The sequence below is a fragment of the Leptinotarsa decemlineata genome, unplaced genomic scaffold (genome assembly GCF_025532065.1).
Source record: "Leptinotarsa decemlineata unplaced genomic scaffold, Ldec_3_MD MMD2_tig00000251_RagTag_RagTag, whole genome shotgun sequence".
NCBI lineage: Eukaryota > Metazoa > Arthropoda > Insecta > Coleoptera > Chrysomelidae > Leptinotarsa > Leptinotarsa decemlineata.
The window spans coordinates 7,699,693-7,725,923 of NW_027412547.1; the positions used below are offsets into that span (position 1 = coordinate 7,699,693).

Sequence of the window (26,231 nt, forward strand, 5' to 3'; positions counted from 1 at the left end):
AACTGAGATTGTTCTCTTTCTCCAAAATGATCTTTGCTGTTTTATTTGTCAAGAACATATTTTAAAATTTTTGAGATTTTGCCCAAAGGATTTTCATTATTCATGGAGATGTGTGTGATGGATATTATCTAGATTAATTAGCAGGTCCTCCTTGTAAGTTTCTGGTGTTGTTCTTGGTATAATTAAAATACAAAGCATAAGCTTTGGAGTAACAATTTGACAAAAATGTTAGTTTCACTTACCAACGGAGACTTTACTTTTAGCTCTGAGCTATCCAACAACAACCACTATAACTAATATATTCATTAATGATTGGAAAAGGGTGTACAAAAATATGACTACAACAATTGATAATTTATTCAAAATGAATAATTTTGCTATCAATACAATCTGTAAAAAAATAACAATTTTATTTATTTCAAAATTCCACCTTTTCAATTTCATGTGATGATCATATATTATTGATTCTTTAGTCAATAAAAAATGCTTTATTTAATTCTTTCAAATCCCTTTTATCTACCGCAGACTTGAGTTCACCTCTGTTCATTAGAGAAATACACATACGGAGAGTAGTCCAAATAGTGTCCGACATTTGGGATACAGAACCTGAGTTTGATACATCTTTACCTCTAGCCTGCTGATTTAGAGCTATCAAGAAATGCTCTGCAGCTTCCCTGAAAACGAAAACAATTACTCTAAAATAATTTTTCATTTTGAAAACATACTAAAAGTAAAAAAAAGTCAACGCCACAACCATCGAAGTGTTTAAAGTTACATATTTATGTTCTGATATGTCCCACATAAATTATTTTTCACAAGAAAGTGAAATCCAAATAAAGGGTTCAGAAAAATTTCCAAACACATAAATTGAATCAGATATGAATCTAAATAGTCCGACTAGAAAAAATAACTGGTTGACAACATTTCCAAGGATATATAAAGTGAATGGAACACAATTGAAGGATATAGATATCAATAGTAAAGCCAGAAACATTTATGCAGAAGCACAGGATGACTTTCATTTTTACCATCACAATAGAATAAATAAAAACATTAGCACTAAGCCTAGGTTAACTAAAGTACTGAAAAAAACAGTTTTGCAGAATATTTCATCAGTTAATTTAGCACCACACCTCAGCTTATTAACACTGATGTAACAAAAAATACCAATACACAGTCAAATATCATTGAAATAATTAGAGACTCAAAAATTCAAACACAGGACAAGATAACATAAGTAGAAATATTCTAAACGAAATATGGACATTCAGAGACTCATCCACTTGTATATATCATGGCAGGTTTCTTTTCCTGACAAACTCAAGATAGCAAAGTTAAACCAATACATAAATCAGTATAGTCAATGAGATAAAAACTACTATCAAATCCATGACATTTTCTTGTAGTAAATAATGTCAACTAAAACATGATCAATTGAAAATTCACAGTTCAAAACATTTTCAAAAATTTCATGCACTCTGAAATATAATAAAAGCTCCAGAAATGCTACATCTAGAAATTTAACTAAATTGTTGCCTGAAGTCTTTATAAATTCAGACTTCTACAATAAATTTGACGTGAACACTTCAATGTTTCATCATGCATTATCTTTTAATATTAAGACTTACTGAGTTATCTTTTGGTACACATGAAAATTCATTAAAATATGTCAAGTTCATTCATAAGTATGCAACAAAAATGATTTATAGAAACCATTTGGATTTCCATCAAAAGTTTTATTCAGGAAATATTCCATTTCAACCATTGAACAAACATTTTACCAAATTAATACAATTCAAGTAAAGAAACATTCTAGAAGCACTGAAATAATTCATGATAAAACACTAAATGAACAATATCAATTGTCATATTCGTTTTTAAATAATGCAGTTGAGCGCAAGTGTTTACATAGACTGTGTTGAAATGTTATTCTACTGCATATTTGTTAATAAATTTGAATTTGAACAACTCTCTAACAACTTCCTTCGACTCTTTCCAAGTATATAATAATTTCAGAATAATATTGTAGGATAGCTTAAATGAAGTTAATAAAACATTGGATGTCCGGGTAATGGTTTGCGAACTAGCTAACAAGCATCTACACTCCATAATTTCAAGTATACTCCCCAAACTACACTTTTTGAAAATTATTTCATTCTGAGAGCGGTACTTTTGAAAAATAAACTTAATTGAATAGAACTGGCCGATACTTGATGAAAATCCAGATTAAAAAACTAATCAAGGCAGTTTAGTTTTTTTTAAATAAACTTCCCAAAATTATTTTTGAAAAAAAATATGATTTATCTTGATATAAATATCTTTATTATTGCTCAATGTGAAGGAATCGATAAAAAAAACTCTCAACTATCTAAGAAGACTCACCGGTAAGCGTTCAAATTTATACAGGTTATTCCTACATTATACCTCGCTCTAATAAAACCAGGTGATATATTTAATGCGTGGTGGTATGCATCTACCGCTTCTTCTGGTTTAGAACCATTTGCTAAAGTTGCTCCTAACCTATTCCACAATCTAGCATCCTGAAAATGATATAATATTTATTGACATACCAAAGTTAAAGATGATGTGAAAATCAGATCTAAAATTTGTTTTGAAGCAAAAATTATTTTATTTTATTTATTTATTTATCGGTTAAGTACACTACAGAATTATTATAAAATCCCAAATGGTACATCAAGAAAGTTTCAATTGTTGAAACAAGTCAAGCATTAGAGTTCAGTTATGAACCCAACAAGTAAAATCCTTAATATAAACTATTGTAATTGCTTAAAAATAAATAAACCTATTTATTTTTTATCAGTCCTATATCACTACAAACTATTAACAAAATACCAAATGGAACATTAAAAAAAAAATATTAAAAAGACAAAAATAAGCTTAAAGATATTCAACACTAATGAATAATTAAATTATAAAACAAAAATGTAACTAAATCAAGTACATTACAGAATTGTAACAAAGTATTAAATAAAGGTATGCATTTTCATTTGTCAAGTAGTACATTATGTAAAATTGAAATAAAAAAAAGACATGTATGAAACTAGAATAAGTTATGATTATTAAAAGAAATAATAAACAACTATTCAGAAGTTTAATGAACAATCTCTTGATGAAGTCGTCTAATCGCCATTTTTTTGAATTTTAAATATGACAAATGAAAAAGATCAAGTTCTGAAAAGTATGTATTGAAATTTTTTTGAAGCCTACAACTTATTGCCATCGAGCCATAGTTAGTCTTGTGGAATCGCAACCCAAATGAAAAAATGCGATTGCTTCTTAAGGATATTGAGTTAACAGAAAGGCAAAGGTCATCTAAAATAGCTGAACAATTATAGTGGAAGTTTATTATTTTATGAAAGAATAGAACCATTGCAAGTTTACGTCTGTCCTCAAGTGATAATAAATCTAATACAGACAGCCTCATTTGCAAGGTAAATCTAAAGTAGGGTAGGCCAAGTTTCCAAATTATATATTTAGAGAAGCGATTTTGCACTTTTTCAAGCCTCTCTTCATGACAAGCATAAAGAGGACACCAAATAACACTATTATATTCCAAAATACTCGGAACCAGTGAAAAGTATAATGTCTTTATAGCATCATATTCTGTAATATGCCGGGTATTCCTTTTGATGAATCCGAGCATTCTGAATGCTTTATTACAGATATTATTGACATGATCAATAAAGCTTAGATCTTTATCGAAAGTAATTCCCAAATCGCATAAGCTTTTGACAGTTTGAAGAGTTGCATCATTAATGGAGTAGTTTCCAATGACAGGCTGTCTTATTCTATAAAATCTCAACACATTACATTTCTTAATGTTAACTTTTAGACAATTAGGATCACAGTAGGTACAAAAGCTATCTAGGTCATTCTGAATACGTTCAATATCATTGGTAGATTGCACTGTTTTGTAAAACTTAAGGTCGTCCGCATACAGAGAGATATTACAGTGTTTAAACACTGATTTAACATCATTAATAAAGAGTAGAAATAATATAGGGCCAATGTGCGAACCTTGCGGAACCCCTGAAGTCACATGAATTGTTTCTGACACACTGTCAGCTATCCTCACATTCTGCGATCTACCGGAAAGGTAGGATTCAATAAATTTCAAGTATCTGCCCGTTATTCCAAGATTATTAAGTTTAAAAATTATTAGTTCATGACAAACTGAATCGAAGGCTTTAGCAAGGTCCGTGTAGATAACATCAACTTGGAACCCTTGCTCAAGCTTATTTGTGATGAAGTTTTGGTAGACAGCCAAAGTGGTGGCAGTAGACGTTCCCTTGTAGAATCCATGTTGTTCATCTATTATGACGTGTTTGAAATTATTGAATATTTCATCCGTAATTAAAGATTCAAATACTTTGGGAATACAAGAAATTTTCGAGATACCCCTGAAATTCTGAATTTCATTTCTGTTTCCACTTTTGAATACTGGAGAAATGAAAGGTTTTTTTTCCAAACACCTGGAAAAATCCCTGTATCAAATGATCTTTGAAAAAGTATTTTAAGGGGATGTGATAAACTGACAGTAATTCCTTAACAATACTGGCGGAATTCCGCCAGGACCCGCGCCCTTTGAGACATCTAGGTTTTTCAATTTATTTTCAATTACCACTTCACTGAAGGTGTGGAAAGATAACGTGTTAATATCATAATTGGTATGGTATTGGTCTTGGTTATTTATATATTAAATGATTATTTTCATTCGAAGCAAGTACAGTAGAATCCGGATATAACGGCCTTCAAGGGACCGGATATACTATGTCATACTAACCGGACGACGCACAAAACGGATTAATTTTGTGGTAGTAAAGTGTACCTTAGTTCATTAGTCTTTCATTTAGCTGTTCGGATTGCTGATCGATAGGTGAATAAAACATTTTATAGGAATCACGTATGCTTTATTTTAATAGTTCTTAAATATCCTAATGTACAAACACATGTACACGCAATGCACGAAAAAACTGTGTTACTAACGTAGAAAGTCTGTTATCTGAGTTTGTTTTTGACAAACTTTTGTTCGGTAGTAAGAATTTCGTACAGCATTATGAATTCGCGACATCATTGTTTTCATAACATCATCATCCAAGTTAGTCTGAACAAACACATTGAGCGTTTCCGCAGCTTTCAGAGCATCAAACGCACTAAAGGTTGAATAAATCTCCTCTAGTGCGTCATCACTGTCATTATCTTTGGTACTCGCATCGTTGGCAATTATATTTTCCACAAGGTTTTCATCAGACGGTTCCTCACAAGTGGCGACAGTACCATCGAAACACGCGTATTCTTCAAGTCCTCGTTTGTTATGGGTAACTGATGCATATCAATAGCCCTAGCCCATGGTTGCACAGACTTATGAAGACTAGGGGCCACTCGGGCAAATCATGAACTGATGGCGGGCCGGCCGCCAGAAGTATAGGTAATTAAAGACAATAAAGAATTGATAATAATTTATTAAAATTCAAAAAGAATTTATTAATTTGAAGCTTGGCACTGCATAGTGCTTACAATCTTTTTTATATTTGGCTCAAATTTACTTGTAGCAACACGTAAAACTGCTTCCAAACTTTCATTTGCAAGGCGGTTTCGATTTTTTGTTTTATTATTATTTAGTATTGAAAAAGTTTGTTCACATACATAGGTAGAACCAAATAAGCTGGCACATTTCAGAGCGTTTATGCGCAACTTTTCGTACATATTTTTATCAATGCAGCGGTAAAAGTTCAGCAAGTCTCCTTCGTTGAATTTGTTGCGTAAATCTTGATCGTTTTGAATGTCGATAATTTCTAACTGCATTGACTCTGGCGCATTTTCAACTGAAATCGTGAAAGGATTGCTGAATATGTCCAACAGAGGTTTCACTTTTTTAAACTCCGAAAATCTGTCTTGAAAAGATTGAATCAAAATATCTAGCTTTTCTACATAACTGAAATTAATCGCAGTTTTGTGATCTGAAAAGTGTCAGCTTGCATTGAAAGGATGATACATGGGCGTAGAGCTGAGATATCAGTTGATTTTTGCCTTGAAGCCGTGTGTTCAAGACATTCAAATGATTTGTAATGTCAACTAAAAAAGCCAAATCACACAACCAATCAGGATTTTTAAGTTCCGGGACATCCCTTTGCTTTTCCGCCAGAAATATTCCAATTTCTTCTATTAAATTTAGAAATCGTTCCAGTGTCAATCCACGGCTTAGCCACCTTACTTCTGTATAATACAGTAAATCTCCGTATTCGCTTTCGATGTCATCAAGGAATTGTTTGAATTGTCTGTTGAGTCCTCGTGATTTTATGAAATTTACAGTCGAAACTACCACTTTCATGACATTTTGAAATTCAATTTTTTTAGAACAGAGGGTTTCTTGGTGTATAATGCAGTGAACCTGCATGAGATCTTCAGCGTTTATGTTTTTTCCTTGCAGATGCTTTTTCAGCAAAGTAACTAGCCCGGAATTGACACCAATCATCGAAGGAGCACCGTCAGTCGCAACTCCCGATAATTTTGATAAGTCCAAATCAGTTTTTGAACACTCATCCAAAAGTACATTGAGTATATCAACTCCTTTGGTTTGAACTTTCAATGAACACATTCCGAATAACTATTCTAAGACTTCAAAATCTTGAGTAACACCTCGTATGAATATGAGAAGTTGAGCTGAGTTTTAGCATTTGTTCGGATTGTAGTATTGTCTGCATATAAAATATATGATATCGGGTTCTCCCGATATAGAAGGTCATCAAATATTTTTACAATTCATTACAAATTACTTTAAATTTTTTTTGAAAATATTACTCTCAGAAGGGAATAACTCCAAAATTATTCATTTTTCGATACTTTTTTAAATATGGTGATCAAAAAAAACTTCAGGACTATTTTTATAAAATAGGTAGCCTTCACAAGAGATAAATAAAAATGATTCTTTCGAATTGAGAACATTTACACAAATAAATTAGAGATCAAATACAATACTATCATTAACATGATACCACACAACCAAAATAAATAAAATTAACAAACAAGTGGCACAAGGAAACTATGATTATAGTATTTTCACGATTATAATATTTATTTTCCATGAAATCTATACAACTTTTTAGAAGAATTTTCAATAATCAAGATTAAAGTTCAGTTTGTAAAGTGCATAGTTTAGTTCATCCATAGCAACATACCTTTAAAAAAAATTGTATTTACTAATAAATGAACCAATATTATTTTTATGACATAATACTTACATCTGGTCGGACAGAAAGACCGGCCGAAAAACAATCTGCGGCTTTTGTGTGTTCTCCTGTTAGATTAAATAAAACGCCTAATCCACATTGTACTTCATAATCAACGTCTTGAGGATGCCGCTGAGCAGCTTTAATAAATAATTCTTGCACTATCTTGTGATCGTCTCTGCGTGAAAAAAAAATCATAAGACTGACACTTGATGCTGAGAACAACATTTGAAACCCACAGCGACATTTATTTGGAAAGGTACAATTCAGTTTTCACTAGAATATGAGGATTTTCAAACATTGTTCAAGACATTCATGTCATTACTACTTATTGATAAAAATTGTCTGAAATTAAGATGACAAAGTATTAAATATGTAAAATTATGTTCAACATATGGCAGAAATATTATAACATAAAACAACAGAAATAAAAAAGCCAAGCGAATATCAACAAGAACGAGTAAAACTGCTATTTACAAAGCATATCAACAGTAAGAAAAAAAAGTACCGGTTCACAAATAAGATGGAGCAATGTGGTTTTACATCATCGATATTATTTTAGTTTGTTGTTATAAAATTTCATATTATCAATTTGGTGATTCTAAGCCTGTTTACATATTTATGAATCATGAAGTCGTTAATGTTAAAAAATAACAATCAAGTATATAATATTTCTGAATTGTGTTGTTCATTCAGTTCAGTTATTACACAAATTATCATCTTCATAAGATAGAAAAAAGTTATGTACAGAAGACATGGTTTTTATATTTTTCTTGCATTTTCATTTAGAATATGAACAAATGTTGAAATTTACTACTTCGGGTTTTTTCATATATTGATTAATTTACCCCTCTTCTATCAATATTTTTAATGGTAAGGCTTTCATAAGATTTCACAAAAATTAAACCAAATGTCCCATTCTATTTGAGAAATAACGGCGTGCAGACATGCAGCCCTGCACCTTCACTTACGGAACTAACAAACTTGTAACTTGCCCGGATAGTGTCAAATTCGGCGGCACCAAATCGTTGTATTTCGTGTTGTTCTTCAACCAATTCAATAGCATTTGACATGCCTGGTTGTAATAACTTTCATTGGTGTAACTAATGGCAAGAGCCATCAGTGCATTGAGGTTAGTGGGGTCCAGCTGGAGACACCTGTTCAATGCTGCTATTGCAACTGGATCCTTGAACAAAAAAAAATTTTAGAAATTCTGACACTTTTATACCTGGTTTTGAGTATATTCTCAAAGCATCAACAAGTAGATAAGCTAAACCTGTGGTCGTCAAATTGCGACCGGTATTTGTGCGGCCTACGACAGTAAATTATTTCAATAGTCAACTACATGTCATAAACAAAATCAAAACAGATTTTGCGTTCGAATTGAAATTTTGATTTTTTTTTGTTTTTGATTGTTATTATACTTCAATTATCTATATATGTGATCAAATGAAATATCACATAAATGATTCCTCAATTTAAAAAAATATCAATGACATCATTTTGAAACAGGTAACAAATATTTTTTTACAATAAGAATTGAAAGTAAGTTGTTTACAAAATGAAGAATTTGTTTCATAATTTAATTTCTAACTGTGAAATTTTCCCTATGAAAAATATTCTACAAAAGATATATCCCCAGTAAATCCTACTCACTTGGTTAATACTAAAACGTATATTGAATTTATGAAACAGATATCCTGTAACAATAATTCACAAAACCCAAGTGGATGATCATTTACAGACCAGTTTTGAGATATTGGCTCCTCATAAGTGCAGATCATACCAAAGCTTCTACATTACTCATGAAGTTTCCTCAACGAACTTGCTCAAAGTCCAAAGTAAGTCTTTACGCACAAGATTGTACAAAGCGAATGGAAGTACCTCTGTACTCTATTCTCCTCGCTCAACTTTGATCAACTTCACGAGTAATGTAGATGTACCCCAAAAATAGTACTCAAGAGATTTGGTATCGTGCTTGAGTCGGTGAAGTCCCAGTCTCTGCGAAACCTTTGCATGATAGCAAAGCAGTCAACTACTAAAGTGAGGTCAATTTTATCTCATGACTAGAGCTGTATTTGCAGAGTAATGTAATGGTAGGATCCCAAATAGTTAACAAGCTGTCTTGGTATAATAAGAGTAATTCCTGAGGAAACTTGCACAATTAGCTATCAAATAAAATTCAATATAGGTAGACGTTTGGAATGAAGTTGTCTGATTAAAAAAAAATTACAGTATAGTACTCTAATATTCATTCAAATTATTAGTTTTCGTAAAGTGTTTATCTGTCCTCAGCACAGCAATCTAGACTTCTTACATTTCTATAATTGGGAATAATTTCTGATGATGGCACTGCTCAAACGATAAACAGCTGATCGAAATAACTGAATGTTGCTTAATCATGAATTCATAAGAGTATGATTTTTGGTGCAATTATTATAATCATGAGAAACTGAAAATGGGTAAATATAATTACATTCACCAAGGGGAAGCACAAGAAGCCATAACAATATATGAAAACAGCTGACAGGACTTTGTTTTACCTTCCTGCATAGTTCTAATATGTCTAATAGACGTCGTATCTAGACGATGAACTTCCCAATATTCATGAACAACTTACCTGCTCATTTTCAGCTTGAGTCGTACCAAGCAACAACCAAGCCTCAACATTTTCAGGTTCTTTTTTTGCTGCTGCTTCAAAACATAATACAGCACTAGGAAAATCTCCTTCTTCTAAAAATTGTTTGCCTCTCTCTAATGGTTTTATTACATCTAACATTGGATTGTCTTCACTAAATTCATACTCCTAAAAGTAACCAATTCGAAGATTATTTACTAGTTACAAATTTTTACACTACTTAACACTCTCAATGCTTTAAGGAAATTGAAAAGAATTGTTGGTTGACATCTTAAATCTTTTTTTATTTTCTATTACATTTTCCAATACAGTATAGACGAATATATCATATACTAAGGAGTTGAATTTCACGATGAAGTCCCCAGTTCGAAATAGAGCATATTGGATAAGGATTTCATTTCAAGCACATGTATTTTTCTATGTTTACTATGTATTTGTAATTACTGTTACTTATGGAGTTGATGTTCATATTCTTCATTTTTGAGTTCAATTTGCTGTTTTAATTACATTCATTTCACATTAGTATTCTTAATATTTATATGAAGCAATAGTGTGAACAATAGAGTATATAGGATAAAGATTCCATTTAGATTAGATTACATGCATTGCATTCGTTTCATAATCCATATAAATGAGAATATTTTTGCAGTACATGTTATGTTGCAATACATTCCAGTGTTGACCAGTGTATATAAGCTAATCTGCGTTCCTGGCAAAGACACAACCTGATACTTCAGATGTTGACTACAGATGGGGCTCGATCCAGTTCCCCGATACTTTACTAAAAGACTTGACATTCCAGGATATCACTCGATAGAAACCACAGGTCTTGTGTCTTGAGCTTGCTGAGCTCAAGATTACCTACTCTCGTTGGGTAGAGTCATTTTGTTGCTTTCGTCTTCAGCGTGCCAAGCTGGAAGAAAGTGGCTCTAATGGCTCTATCAACGAGTGTTTCAAAACAGGTAAAGTCATTACAGGTATTAGCCGGGAAAGTAGTTGTTTTCCGGCAGGCCTTTACCTGATCCCACCGTGTGGGATCAATCAGTCAATCAAACTGTACTTTATTGTCCAAGAATAATTATTCTTATTGACAAAGTGAGTAGATAACAATGAAGTGGATATCCACTGTGTCCAATACATATGAGAGACAAAAAATATGAAAATATAAATGTAAAGATGAATAATTATATATATATATATATATATATATATATATATATATATATATATATATAATATATATATATAATATATATATATATATATATATATATAATTATTCATCTTTACATTTATATTTTCATATTTATATATATATATATATATATATATATATATATATATATATATATATATATATATATGTATATACACATGTATAAATAAAATGTCCATATAAATAAACACAACCATGACAAATAGAATGATGACATTCACTCACATATATTCGAAACTAATTACAAAACAATATCTAGACATGAAGTTGAAACCTATATCTTTATGCAAATATAAATGATTAAAAATGGTCATTGTAATATTCCTGCAGGTCATAATACGCTTTTGGAATGAGAAATAATTTTATCTCCTTCCTATATTTTTTTTAAATTTCCGATTGCTTTAAAATGTTCAGGCAAATGATTGTACATTTTTTTGCTTTCAAATATTATTGAATTTTTAATTTGAGTCGACCTAGGTATTGGCAAGGAGATATGGCAGTTATTTCTGGTGTGCCTGGGATTTAATGGGTTATCATTCGATAAATGTCTGTTGTGAATCAAGCATACAGTCTCCATAATGAAAAGGCATGTAAGCGTAAGAATTTGATGCTTGATGAATAGTGGTCTACAGTGATCCCTTGCTTTGGCCTTGTACAAATAACGGATTGCTCTCTTTTGTAGAATGAACACAGAATTCCATAAGGTTTTCCTACAAAAACCCCAAAAGGGTAGTCCGTATCTAATATGGGATTCTATGAGTGAAAAATATGTGTTTCTGCCAATAGCTGTACCAAGCTCGTTTGTCACTACTCTAATAGCATAACAACCCGATGCTAGTCTTTTTTTTAAGGACGTTATATGTTCCTCAAACCCTAACTTTCTGTCAATGTGTATACCCAGGAATTTAGTGCTCGTTTTGTTTTCTACTTGATGTGTTCCTAAGACCAAGTTTTCGAATTCGAAAGTAATTATATTAGTTTTTTCCACATTGAAACAAAGATTATTTGAGTTACACCAAGATTCGATTTCGCTGAGTTCATTGGAAATAACTGTTTTTGATCAGAAAGACCTGCAGGAATAACTGAAGCAGTGACATCGTCAATGAAGTTAGTACATACATAGTCAATTGTACTAGCTGAATATTGAAACACTCTAGTAGGTTCTTTTACATGCATCGAAAAGTTAAATGATAGGAGTAAGTTGTTTAATTCATGAAATTCTCTTGATTTTGTATCAGAATAATTTATATTAAAGTCGCCAGCTACTATAATTTTGGCATGAATAGATAATTGCGATAATAGATTTTCGAAACTGTCCAAAAAAGCTATTAAGTCAGTGCCAGGTGCTCTATAGATGCAAACAATATAGAGATTATTTGAACTGTTATAAACAATGAAAAACTCGAATATTTTTTCCGTGAGCAAGTAATTGAATTTAGATATGTTTTCAAGTGGAAATATATCAGTAACTTTTTTGTTTACCAATATCATGGTACCTCCATGTGTAATAATCTGGCGGTTGAATCTGGATGCAACAATATAGTTAGGTACGAAGCAGGGTTCCTCCATATTCAGCCAGTGTTCAGTGACCAGGACCAGGTTTGGCCAATTTAGAGATTCAGCGAATATAAGAAGTTCGTCAATTTTATTCCTTATTGACTGGATGTTGGAGAAATGACTTTATTTTCCTATATAGTCATCAGATATATTTTGATTCAAGGAGAGTAAAATTGAATCAAAGTATTTTACCAGTGATGGGCTATAATATTTTTCATGCCAATAACAGGTTATAAATGCAATGTTTTATGTATTTTAAAGAAGAGAAAAACGAAAGTGTTGTTGCTTTCAATTAATTTTGTTCACTTAGTATGTTAAACTAATTGATCATGGTATTTGTTGATAAAAAAAGACGATTTGGAAATTGACAATAATTTGAAAGTTATAAAAATAAAGATGTTGACTTGAAACGTTTGATTCCTGGTTCATTTCGACTTTAAATCAAAGGACATCACAGTAGGACTGACTAGTCCAAACACTGGTCCTTCGAGCAAAAGAAAAAGAACCAAAAGTAATCAATTACAATATGTCCATGCCTATCCTGAGGAGGAGTGAGAGGAAAACTAAAGGAGTTCCTCCTGAAAGATATAGCGACGTATGTTATGACCCACAGCAAGTTACGGAGTTGCAGAAACGTTCTTCATTAGAAGACCCATCTAATGCCGAAGACAAATCAAAAATTACGAAATCTTCAAGCTCTAGACGACGAATGTTGGAAATATAATTGGAAGAAACGAGAAAATTAGCCGAAGTAGAGAGAAGGAGAACCGAAATTGATGCTGAACTAATAAGGAAAGAAGCATAACTACAACTGATTCAAGATTCTTCATATAAAAAGTCCACAATCTCTAGTGGCAAAAACATCATTGATTTGGAAGAAATGAAGCTACAAGAAAAAGTTGCTGAATGGAAAATTGAAGAAACAGAAAATAAAACTGATTTCATACTGAAAAACAATTTTATTACGATGACTACTGATAATTTCAACCAGATTTTAGACGTTTTGAAAACAGATAATGTTAAAACAAATTTGCCGATTTTCGATGGGAATCCAGAGGACTGGCCTTTGTTCTATAGTCAGTTCAAACATTCCACCAAACTTTTTGATATATGTGAAGATGAAAATATAATCCGCCTACAAAGATGTTTAAAAGGAAGGGCTAGAGATGCATTACATCTTCTTGTTTCACCAAATAATATTATGAAAATAATAGAAACTTTGAAAGTTACATTTGGACGACCTGAATTTATAATTTCAAATCTAATAGTGAAAGTTCTCCTCCAAGGGAGAGACGGTTTGAAACATACCTACAATTTTCTAATGTTATCGAAAACTTAGTAACTACTATGGAACTCTTTGAAAATACAGGACATATGAAAAATCCATCAATCTTGAATGAAATAGTTAATAAATTACCCCCATTCCTGAGACTCAAATGGGCCGAGGAATCTTCTCTACACATTGAAATTACTTTAAAAACATTTTCTGTGTGGATGAGAAAAATCACAATAGCTGCATCAAGTTGTGCTGACTTCAGTAGTTACCACTTTTCCGAAAGAAAAATGAACGAAAATGAGAAATTCCACTCCAGGAAAAACGCTAATATATTTTCGACCAAAAAATATGAGAAATGCCCGAAATGTCAAAAAAATCATAATTTGACTGACCGCCAAATTTTCAAAAAACTAGATATTGACGAAAAATGGAAAATTGTGATTTTGAAGAAACTCTGTTTTTACTGTTTGAAACCAGGCCATAATATCTACTCATGTAGATTGAAACAAAAGTGTGGAATTGAAAATTGCCCAAAATTCCACAACAACATATTACATAACCTTGATTTTACAAAAAAGGAAAACGAAGCCTCAAGTTCTTATCCATACCCAAATGAAGATGTCAGATCGGAAAGTCAAGTTGAAAAAATACTTTTTTTCCAACAAGATAACCCCACAATCCTTCTTGAAATAATTCCGGTGAAACTTTCATGACCTAAAAAAGAAATTTCTACCTTTGCCCTACTAGACGAGGCAGCTACGACAACAATGATAGACAGCAAAATTGCCCATGAATTAGGACTGGATGGACCGGTTGAGTCACTCTGCTACCAGTGGCTCAACAATGTTACCAAAAATGAAGAAAACTCCAAAAGAGTGACATTGGAGGTATCTTCAATGAAAGAGAACTCAAAAATATACAAAATGAATGAAGTTCGAACTGTAAGTGGACTCTCACTTCCAAGACAAACCATTGATGTCGAATACCTGAGTAGAATCTATCCATACATCAAAGAAGCACCTGTACTTTCCTTTTATGATGCACAACCAACAATTCTCATTGGTCAGGACCAATGTGCTTTGACTATTGCAAGGAAAATATATCAAAGTTACTGGAATGCACCGTTTATATCAAAAACATTACTGGGATGGGTAGTGCATGGCAGATACCCCCAGGGAAAAGTTGCTGATAAATCGTCTTTAATATTTCACGTTTGTTGCAAATCTCAAGAAAAAATTGATGAAGAAAATGGAAGATCTAAAGAAGATAGGGCGTTGAAAAAAATGGAAAATACAATTAATCGAGTTGGAAATCACTTTGAAATAGGTCTACTGTGGAAGAATAATGATGACCGATCTTCTAGAGAGCTGAAGATGAAAAAGAAAAAGGAAAAGAAGAAACGTGACAGTAGTGAGGGGAAGGTAGCAAAAAAAGACATCAGAGCTACGACTCTGAAGAAGAGAAGAGAGTGAAGAAGCGCAGGTCTGTCAGTTCAGAAAAAGGAAAAAAGTCAAAAAAGGATTCTAGTGACAGTGACGTTCCTGCTAAGAAAAAGAAGAAACAAGATCAATGCAGAATAATTATAATAAACCCTGCCTGAGGAAAGTTCGTAACATTAGACCAAAGAATACTAAAAATGGAACAGTTCATAGAAATAAATCAATCACTAGACTTTCAAAAGTGGAACAGTTGGCTAGAATCAATTTATAATTATTCTGGAACAATTAATCAGGTGTCAAATTCATCAAATTGGGAAACTTTTATATAACAAGCTTGAAAGAAGGAAGAAACGGTCAACAAATCTAATTTTCTTGAAAATGGTGACACCCTCAAAAATGACGAGAAATATATTTTCCAGCTGTTTAAAGATTTGGATCACGATAATTGTGCCTAGAAAAAATTTCTTGTTAGGAAGGAAACTTCGACACCAGGCACTAAAGCCGCTCACATTTTCTAATTTGGTAGACGATTAACAAATAATAAAAACAATAATGATCCAAAAACTCAGTCTTTAAAACTCGGAATTCAGTGTTCTTTTTTTCAAAGAAATGTGTGGCCTTTCTACATCTTTATAAAAAGTTGTCTCCCATGAGCATTTCATCATTTCACTAACGACTATATCAATCATTATCTTATCTTATATGTGGATAAGATAATTTCTGATACCAGAAAAATCCAATAATTTTGCTAAAGAAAGGTTTGTTAGGTAACAGGAACAATTGTTTTCTTGCCGACGTTTCGAATTCAAATTAAATTCTTCTTCAGGGCTCGAAAAGTAGTTTATTTGTGTTAATATTACTATTTTAAAAACCGACATGTCGTTTTGTGTTGGTGTTGTATCCAAAATTTGGTTGTTGCAATGTTTTTTATTTATTTATTTTTTTATCTGATATGTCTAATGGTTTATAAAATAGTAATATTAACAAGAAGAAACTACTTTTCGAGCCCTGATGAAGAACTTAATTTAATTCGAAACGACGGCAATAAAACAATTGTGAAAAAAAAAAAAAAAGATTCTATTACCCAACCAACCATTCTTCATTAAAAATAACTTCAGAAGTAAAGAATATAGAATAAAGAAAATAAATTTTGTCTAATTTCTGCTAAGTTTATTATTTGTTACGACCGGGTTCGGTTTATTAGACCATTTTCAAGTTACTAGAGTAAATTAGACAAAAGTTATTTTCTTTATCCTATATGAATTTCTAAAAAATAAATAGGTCATCAATCGAACAAGAATCTCAGAAGTATATTATGAGTTATTGTAGATAAAATGAGTTTGACCTCAGACACTGCAGATTAATATTAGATAAATTTGACCTTTTTATTCACCTTTTGGGGAGTATTGTAGTAAGAATTAAATTCATCAATCCATGGCTGGGTTGAGTCAGTATCAGAGTTGGATACTTTCTTCATTTCTTCTTGCAACTGATCCCAAAAACTTGAGTTAAATTCTTCCTCTGAAAATAACAGTTATGTCTTTGTGTAAAAGTATTAATTGTAGTATTTTCCACATAACAATTTGCTATGTATGACTAAGATTGGGAGATGGTTGAGTGTCATGCCTGAAAATTTGATTCATATTTTTTTATATTTAATTCAGCATATTCAGAATGATGACAGTTTTTATTATTTTCAAATACCTTTGGATCTCAAATGTTCATTAGCCCAATCTGCAGCTATGGATTTCAGTTTATCAGTTTCGTCACCTTTTCCTTCAGTTCTGAAATATTCGTTTGTCCATTCCTGGGCTTCTACTTCTGTCAATTTGCCGTCCTCTAGGTGAACATCACCCTCTTCTTTCATGAATTTCATGAACTAGACAACAGAAAAGCACATAATTCAAAATATCACATACTTTGAATTTCATTGCATGAATTTAATCTGATATTGGAATGAAAAAAAAAACAACACCAGCTAGTTGTTCAATCAACATTTTTCTATTAATAATTAGATCATAATATGGTAAAAAAAACACCAATTCCAAAAACGGTTTCAATTCAAAACAAATTTTTCTTTTCATTTGTTCCCATAAAGTATTAAATTTAAAATGAAGTAAAACATCAACATTATCGTTTCATTGCGTTCGAGACAATATTTTTATTTTTTTTCCCTTCAATTTCATAAACTACACCTTACGATTTTATCTCCACAAACTTTATTTGATAAATATATCACGGCATGTTTCGCTAACAAAGTAGCTTCTTCAACAGTGGTTTGAATACTATTCTAATCACTGAATATATTCTTACCTTAGAATATACAAATTTTGAATCATCAGCATGTGAACAACTCAATGGTTCCTCAATAGAAAAAAAATCGCTTGAACCAGGTTGAGCATTTAATATTTCAGTACCCCACATGTCAGCTCGAGCTTGTAAGTCTCTTTGACTCTCTTCTTGAGAAAATATCTCAGTCCACACTGTTTCGTTGTTTGAAGTTTCCTAAAAAATAAAATAAATAGCAGCTACTTCTCAAAAAAGATTTGATAAAGAATTACTAGTATATTTATTGTTTAGACTCGCTATTTAATAATAATTTGTGTACTTTTGACTGCCATGAATGATTTGCAAAAAATTTCTGATTTGGTGCAAAAATGCTCTCTACTTAATATATTCTATGTGTGATATGTAAAATCATTGGTCCATTTTCATTTAATTTTCTTTTTACAAGATGCGGTCTACATTTACGTTTTTGTTAAAGTCCCATGTAGTGGCCAGAGGTAATAACTTTAAGATATGCTTGGAGCATGTAGCACTTCTGTATGAGATCGATTCAATAATAGTGAAATATGCAATAGTGCAAAGTTATCATAACCTTATAAAAATTCATTCAGTTGACCAAATTTTCCACAACTTTCTGAAAGGACATCAGTTATTCACAAAAGTACAATCAAACAATATAATAATAACATTTTTTGACCAAAATCAATATGAGTCTGTCAATAATTGGTACAGAAACTTTTTCAAAAACATCCTAATTCAAAATGATCAAGGAATAGATAAAGATTGATATTATAACATCATCAGTGAGGGGAAAAAATACAGCCCCAGGAATAGACAATATATCTAGGAGAATAGTACGAGTCCTAGAATCAGATATACACAAACATATCATCTCCATCAATGAATATTGTTTGAACAATCATTACTATCCTACAGCCTGGAAAGAAGGATTAATAATTGTCATTCCAAAGGCTAATAAAGACCATTCACAGGCCTGTAACTACAGACCCACTACTCTTCTTCCAGTGTTAGGAAAAAATTTTTGAAAAAATCATCAAATATCAACTCAGTGAAGATATCAATATACCAATGTATCAATTTGGTTTTAGAAAAATAGAAATACAACCCACTCTCTAGTAATTGTAACATCTATCGTACAAATAGCACGCATGATCAACCTCTGCGGCACTACTTTTGGATATCAATAAAGCTTTTGATAGCGTTTGGTAAGAAGGAATGTTATATAAACTTTACGAATTGAATACCCCTATCCACCTTCTCTGTATAATAAAACAATATTTTGAGAACAGAACCCCCACCGTCGGAGTCAGAAATTCATTTTCCAAAAAATTTGCTCCCCAACAAGGGGTTCCAATTCTCTATAATATATACTGCCATGATATATACAATCACAACTTGGAAGACTAGAATGAATTCAATGAAAACCTTTACATCTTACAGTATGCAGATGACACTGCCTTAGTTTCACACAACCGCACGCTAGTACTCACAATAGAGGAACTGCAAAATCTCGTCAACAGGACAACATTCTGGTTCAATAAATGGAGATTGAGATGAAACCCGGAAAAATCACAATTTATCATTTTTCATCACAACCCTTCAGAGACACTACCAACAATAAACACCAGCAATGAAATGGTAAGAAGCAGGCAATCAGTAAAATACTTGGGAGTTAACATTGACTACAAAATCAACTTTGAACAGCCATACAAAAATCACTAAAAAGAAAAGCATCAATAGAGGAAAACACTTTCGGAGTCTGACATTTGAAAAAAGAGGAATCAACACTAAAACTGCAACTAAAATATATAAAATGATTTGTTGTCCACTTCTCGAATATGCACATGTAATTTATTCAAGTTGTCGTAATCCTGCATCAAAAAATCTCTAAACAGCTGAAACATCTACACTAAGGAGTATTACCAAAATGCGTCACCCTCAGAACATACTACACAATCCCTCAAACACACTGCTTTATAGAACTATAAAAGTGAAACCTATAAAGGAGAGACTATCAGACCTAGGAAACCGCTTTGCCCAAAATGAAACTAACTTGGAGACCCTATAGGTCCTTTGGTATTCACTAATAGCAAGGATTCCTAATATACAAATATGAGATAAGGTATACTTCATATGTGATTTTGTTATCTTAATTCACAATTATTTCATTATACCTAATCCACATCATTCAACAGTACCAAACATTTGGTTTAACAAGTGCAAGAATATTTCAGAACTGAAATTATACATTAGGAGAAAAAAATATATCAGAAATATACATGTACATATTATTTACAAATACATCAGCAAAAAAGAAGGTTCAAGCTTGATAATGAATGAAGTTCAGCTTGTTACTTTTGAACATTTTCTAATCTCTACAAGCAAAATATCGAAGAGGTTCTTTAGAAGGAGCAATAAATGAAGATTACACAAGATTCCATTGCGTCGATAAAGGAATGAGTACCAGATCTTGAAGAAACATCAACTCTTCTGCTTGGAAGAGGAGCCATCATCAATTCCAGAGGTTCGTTCAACCACCCATAACTTGTCCAGATTCCTACTTCCACTCGTCCTCACCTTTTGTGAAGAATTGAAGGCACTTGCTGTTTACCTAGAAATTGCCTAAACTCTTAAACACCGATTCCATCATAATGGTCCCTAAACAATTCATGCTGCCCCTACGATGTTTTGTTAGGCCAGTGAGAAATGCACTCAAGGCTATTTTGCTCAAGAAGAAGTCCTCCAAACTCTATTCATTGAAGTGGAATACATAGTGAATTGCCATCCATTACAGACCACTGTAGCGAAGGTGGGTCAAAGAATAACTCCCAGTTTTGAGTAAACATACAAAATGGTTCTTATCTTCAACGGGAGAAATCAAAATAGGTGATGTTGTAATAGTAGACTCTGACTTCTCAATAAATTTATGGCCCAAGGGTATTGTAATAAAATCATATCCGAGGAAAGAAGGACAAATCCGAGTAGTGGATATCAAGACTAATACGGGAGTATTTAGACGACCTGTAATGAAGCTTTGTATACTAGATATCAACTTGAATCAGTCACAAAGTTCTAATGACTAAGTTATAGAACCAAGTCTACAACTGGGAAGGAGTGTTACTGAGAATTTGGATTATTTTGATAGATATTTGTTATTTAATTTTGAGATATGTTCATATACAAAAAAAACTGATAATATAAACAAAGTTTGTTAAAAAAGTTACTTTCGTCACATCTCTTCTTAATTAACAAACTACAAAATGCAGTCCAATCCATCTCAATTATACTGAATACAGTCACAACAAATTTTAATCGAAGACGTCCTACCTGCCTATATTTTGTCTCTAATAATAAATGATATGTTGCAATGTAAAAGTTCATTTATTCTAACAAATAAATACAACTTGTCAAATTAAGCTTCTTTTAAATGAAACACTACACAGGTGGACATTTTACTAGATGGGCTGAGAAGTTTCTAGGCTAACACATAGATGGCGCTGTTAGTATTAAATCCATGAAATTTTTAGTTAACCAAACCTTCAAAAGACGATACACGCAGTAGACGCCCAAAAGAGGCTGTTACCGACAAAAGCATCAAAAAAATCCACAAAATAATTTTGAATTACTGCAAAGTGTCACGCGAGCTCACAATCAACCAAAAATAAACAACAAATTGATGATTCTGAGAAGTTTTTGAAGCTGTTCCACAATAAAAACTCGAATAAATGCGTCGATGAATGAAACATGGCTCCATCATTTCACACCAGAATGAAAACGATTGTCATCTGAGTGGACTGCACGTGGTGGACCTCCTCCGAAGCGTGCAAAGATGGAACAGTTGGTTGGCAAGGTTATGGTATCAGTATCAGAGACTACTACATAGCGTTATTGGATCGTTTGAAGGACGAAATTACGGAAAAATGGACCCATTTGAAAAAAAAAAAGTTCTGTTTCATCAAGACAATGCACCGTGCCACAAATCAATGAAAATGGCGGCAAAATTGCATGAGTTGGGCTTCGAATTGCCTCCGCATCCACCGTATTCTTCAGATCTGGCCCCCAGCGACTTTTTCCTGAGAATGCTCGCTGGAAAGAAATTAAGCGCCGATGAAGAGGAAATCGTCGAAACTGAGGCCCTTTTTGAGATAAAACACAAATCATACTATAAAAATGGTTTCGAAAAATTGTATGGCCTCTATTCATTCTATCGCGCTCGAAGGTAAATCATACTTACTGGCCACCGAGATCGTACAATTTGACCCTGTTAAACTATTTTTCGTGGGGTTTTCCTAACTCTCAGGTATATTCGAGTGAACTACCAACCAAAGCAGTCCTCAAAGCCAACATAATCCATGCCATCGGTCAAATTCAGCCAGATTTATGGGTCAGAGTCATGGAAAATTGGACATTTGAAAGATATTGCATTCCACACATAATGGCATCAATAGGTCTTTCAAACGAATAAAACATTTCGTTGATATCTCACACATACTTTGTTTTATTTAAATTTGAAGATAGGAAGTGCTCAAAAGCTTTTGACAATGTCAATCATAAAACATTGCTAAATAAACTTGAGGCTTATGGAATCAGGGGAACCTCAGCTAACTTGATAGAATCATACTTATATAATAGAAAACAGTACGTGGTCGAAAAATGTCACATCACAAATGAGGTTATAAGGTCTGATGAACTAACAATAATTAGAGGGGTACCACAAGGATCAATTCTAGGTCCATTGCTGTACATTCTCTATACCAATGAACTACAAATGGACAACAACTTAAACACTATACAATTTGCTGATGACACAACTGTTATCCTTGAAGAACAAAATGGAGATGACTTGGAGAGAAATGTGTTCGATGCTTTAAGTACCCTGGAAGCTTGGTTTGCACAAAATCACCTAAAGCTGAACCCTAATAAAACACAGGCAATCAAATTCTCACACTCAGCTGAAAATGATTATACTTTTTCGGATGGTAAATCAACAATAACAACTAGTAAAAGTTCAAAATTCCTGAGAATTGAGCTAGATTTTAGACTGGATTGGAAATCTCATCTGGATACTTTGTCAGAAAATGTTGCAAGGCATTGCTATGCCCTAAGAGTCATCACTAAAACAATAAATGTTCAAGCGTCAATGTCTGTCTATTATGCACAAGTCCACTCAAGACTTAAATATGGCTTAATTTTTTGGGGTGCATCTGTGAACGTTAAAAAAATTTTTTCACTTCAAAAACGTTGCCTTAGAGTTATTTATAAATCCAAACAAACTGATAGCTGTAAACCTTTATTCATAGAAAAGAAAGTACTGACCCTATACAGTCAGTATATTCTTGACAGCATAATGTTTATTAAAAGCAATCCAAAGCTTTTTAAAGACTTTGATAAAGCACACATCTACCCAACAAGAAATAAAGCAGATTTGGTTACTAATATTCCTAATTTTACTTATATTCAGAAAAATATACCGTATACTCTAATAAAAATCTATAACAAACTTCCAAATGCACTAAGAAGCCTCTCTAAAACAACACTCAAAAATAAACTTAAAAACTTTCTTCTAAATAGAGCATACTACTCAACTGATGAATATTTTAAAGATACCATCCCTTCAGATTTTACCTGCTAAAATGTCTCACATTTAATTGATTTCAATTTTTAAATGTTTTTAACTGTATATTTATTACACTGACATGTTCTACGCTCATCTGGGCATTTTACTTCATTGTAATTGAACAAATAATAAATAAATAAATAAATAATGAAAAACCCTATAACAAAAATATGTTGAGGAAGATAAAGGAGAGACTATCAGACCTAGAAAACCGCTTTTCTAAAAATGAAACTAACTTGGAGACCCTACAGGCATTATGTAGGGAAAGAGCTGAAGGACAACCATCCAAATTCAAATACCCAGAAAAAACTATTTGGGAAAACATCAAATCACTCTCATAATTTATATATTTTTTTGCCTGAAATATAATGTACTCACATCTATTATGCAAGCATATGTAAAAATTACTGCAAATATTTAAAAATTGTACACTGGCTGAAGGACTTCGGTCGATGGCCCTTTGGTATTCACCAATAAACGACATTATTATTATTTATTTGTTGAGGAAGCAGTACTATAAGGTACACAAAGATATCATAAAAAAGCTATGAATATTGCCTAAAAACTCATCATATCTCTTCCAAATGAAAAATGTGCACAATGATTACAATACAAAACCCAAACTGGCCACTCCTCTAGTGGCAAAATCTTTGAGAAAATGTTTAGAACCTGTTAACTACATCTGCTAAACAACAATCCCAAACTACCAGTTTCAATCCAGGCAAAGATCTATTAAACATCCGCTTACTATTCTCATGAAAAACATTGAAACAACCAAGCTTAACAACTATGAAATAGTGGTGATTTTTCTGGATATCAATGAAGCCATCAATAGCATTTGTTAAAAAGGGACTCTTATTCAAACTTCATGAATTGGTATACTAAACATCATAAATTTTGTGGATTTAGAAACTTGTGTTTTTAACAATTCAACCATGCCACATCAGAAAATTGAGAGATAAAGTACTCAATAGACTCCCAGATGAATTTACTCCCAAGCAGGGAGTTTCACAGGGTTTGCCATTCTTACCACTGTTATACAATATATACAGCTCTGATATTTATTATTATTACCACTTATCGACCAACATATTGTACAATCCCTTTACAATATTAGAATAATAAAAGTTAAAGGAAAAAAGTCCTCTACAAAAATTGATAACTACAAATACAGTGGAAGAAAAACAAGTAAGATATTACAGTTTTCGCTTTACATTCCTAATTTGTTCTAAAATATCACAGAATAAATCACAAGAGTTACAAATTTTGTTAAAACACATTGTGATGATTGGTGATTTCTTAAGGACATTGGTTCTTGGTCAGAAATTACAGAAAGTTGAATTTTTTCTGCCTGTGAATTGCAGTACCTTAAAATTTAATTGGCTTAGTAGATCAGGACAGTCAATGGAATTATGAACCACTCCATGGAGGCATGAAATAGATGCTAAACATCTTCTAAACTCCAAGCTTTCAAAGTTCAATCAGTCCATCATCAACTGCTAATCTCTTTCCCCTGTGGATATATACCGACCTATTGATATGTGAAGCATAGTGAGAAAATATCATTCACCTCAGTCATAAAGCATATATTCTCCAGTATGCAGAAGACATCACTCTAATTGCCCACAACAAAACCCTGGACAAAGTGATAATTTCAACAGCAACGTCATTTATAAAAAGAAGAAAGCAATATCAAGCAAGAATCAGACATCACCAACCAGTTCAATCAATGAATAAGTTACATATTTTCTCATTCATATATGTGCCTTTTTTGAAGAATTGTAAATAAGTCTATGTAATTTCAAAGCAGTTTTGTAACAAGGACGAAGTATTATGGTCTAAAGTTTAAGGAAAATTTTAATTTTGTTCAATTAACTGCAACTATTATTAATATATGGGAAAAATAGTAGTGTTTCACAATTTAAGATTATGTTAAGAAGGTTTCATTTTCCGAGTTTTATTACTGAAAATAAGTTCCTGAAATAGTTGATTTTTCAACATTTGAATGGTGCTATCTCTGAAAGTAGACCAAAACTGATAGAATAATGTGAGCCGTTGGAACAAATAGTTAACCCACTAGAACTCTCATAGTTCTAAACAAGCAATTCAGCAACAATCCTTAGTATATAAGACTACAACAGTTCTCTGGAACTCAAGATCATGCTATATAAAAAAAAACTGGGATAAATAAAACAATTCTTACGTTAAACCTTTTTCCATCTTCAATATATTGTAGTGCCCAAGAATTATCATGTAACTGATCTTTGACTGTTGATGCAGGAATGGGCGGTAGAGCTGACCTTTGAGACTCAATTTCATGCATTTCTCTCATCAAATCTGTAAAGAAAAATATGTCTACCCAAATTATGATTTTGATTTGATAGAATACCATCCATCCTAAACGTTTGAGGTACAGCTCTGGATTCTTGTAGAAACTGTTCAACCAATTGGTCAGAGCTGCTTTGAAACACTTGTCCATGACTCTCAGAAAATGTATGATCATGGGTAATATGAGAAGTTAATCTCGACAAAGGATTTGCTTGACCACACTCAGCTTCTGTTAATGGTCTGAATGCCATTATATTTTTATTATTCACTAATATACACTTAAAAACTAATGAAAATTCGACCTTTTCTCCGTAGAACAACCTTATCAAAATATTACATGTGGAAGTATGGAACTGACTTTTGACTTGATTAATGATAAACACAAGACTAGCGACTACGCACTACGCATGCACACGACACACAACACGACAATGAATCAACTCTGGAATTTTCAAAGGCGAGTTCTTAAATTCGACAGAAAATTTCAAATAAATTACTAAACCAATAGATGAATGTATTTTGTGGATGTATCGTCTGTGTCATTGAGCAAGATCTTGAATTAATGGTCAGTCCATCAAGTGTTCCGATGGATTCAGTTATTGA

At 32.3% G+C, this 26,231-nt stretch overlaps 1 protein-coding gene across 2 annotated transcripts; it reads right to left on the reverse strand.

The window, feature by feature from the left end:
- Positions 1–342: 342 nt before the first annotated feature.
- Pex5 (peroxisomal biogenesis factor 5) lies at positions 343–26,032 on the reverse strand. Of its 2 annotated transcripts, none has more exons than XM_074173625.1 (10): positions 25,690–26,032; positions 25,504–25,637; positions 17,690–17,881; positions 17,081–17,255; positions 16,770–16,897; positions 9,871–10,056; positions 8,246–8,436; positions 7,263–7,428; positions 2,383–2,540; positions 343–674 (listed from the first exon to the last, which is right to left on the reverse strand). In XM_074173625.1, exons 1-10 carry the CDS (start codon positions 25,877–25,879, stop codon positions 470–472), a joined length of 1,725 nt encoding a protein of 574 aa, XP_074029726.1. In that variant the 5' UTR covers positions 25,880–26,032; the 3' UTR covers positions 343–469. The 2 variants fall into 2 exon arrangements, with proteins under 2 accessions (XP_074029726.1, XP_074029725.1); XM_074173624.1 differs by having other exon boundaries at positions 8,222–8,436.
- Positions 26,033–26,231: the final 199 nt, after the last annotated feature.

Bases quoted from the DNA above. Each gene is read 5' to 3' on its own strand.
- Pex5 (XM_074173624.1), bottom strand. From the start codon at position 25,879: ATGGCATTCAGACCATTAACAGAAGCTGAGTGTGGTCAAGCAAATCCT. The intron at 8,437-9,870 runs GTAAGTTGTTCA...TTTTTGTTCAAG, and splicing joins CTCAAGCTGAAAATGAGCAG to GATCCAGTTGCAATAGCAGC. The intron at 675-2,382 runs GTGAGTCTTCTT...TTTCGTTTTCAG, and splicing joins ATAAATTTGAACGCTTACCG to GGAAGCTGCAGAGCATTTCT.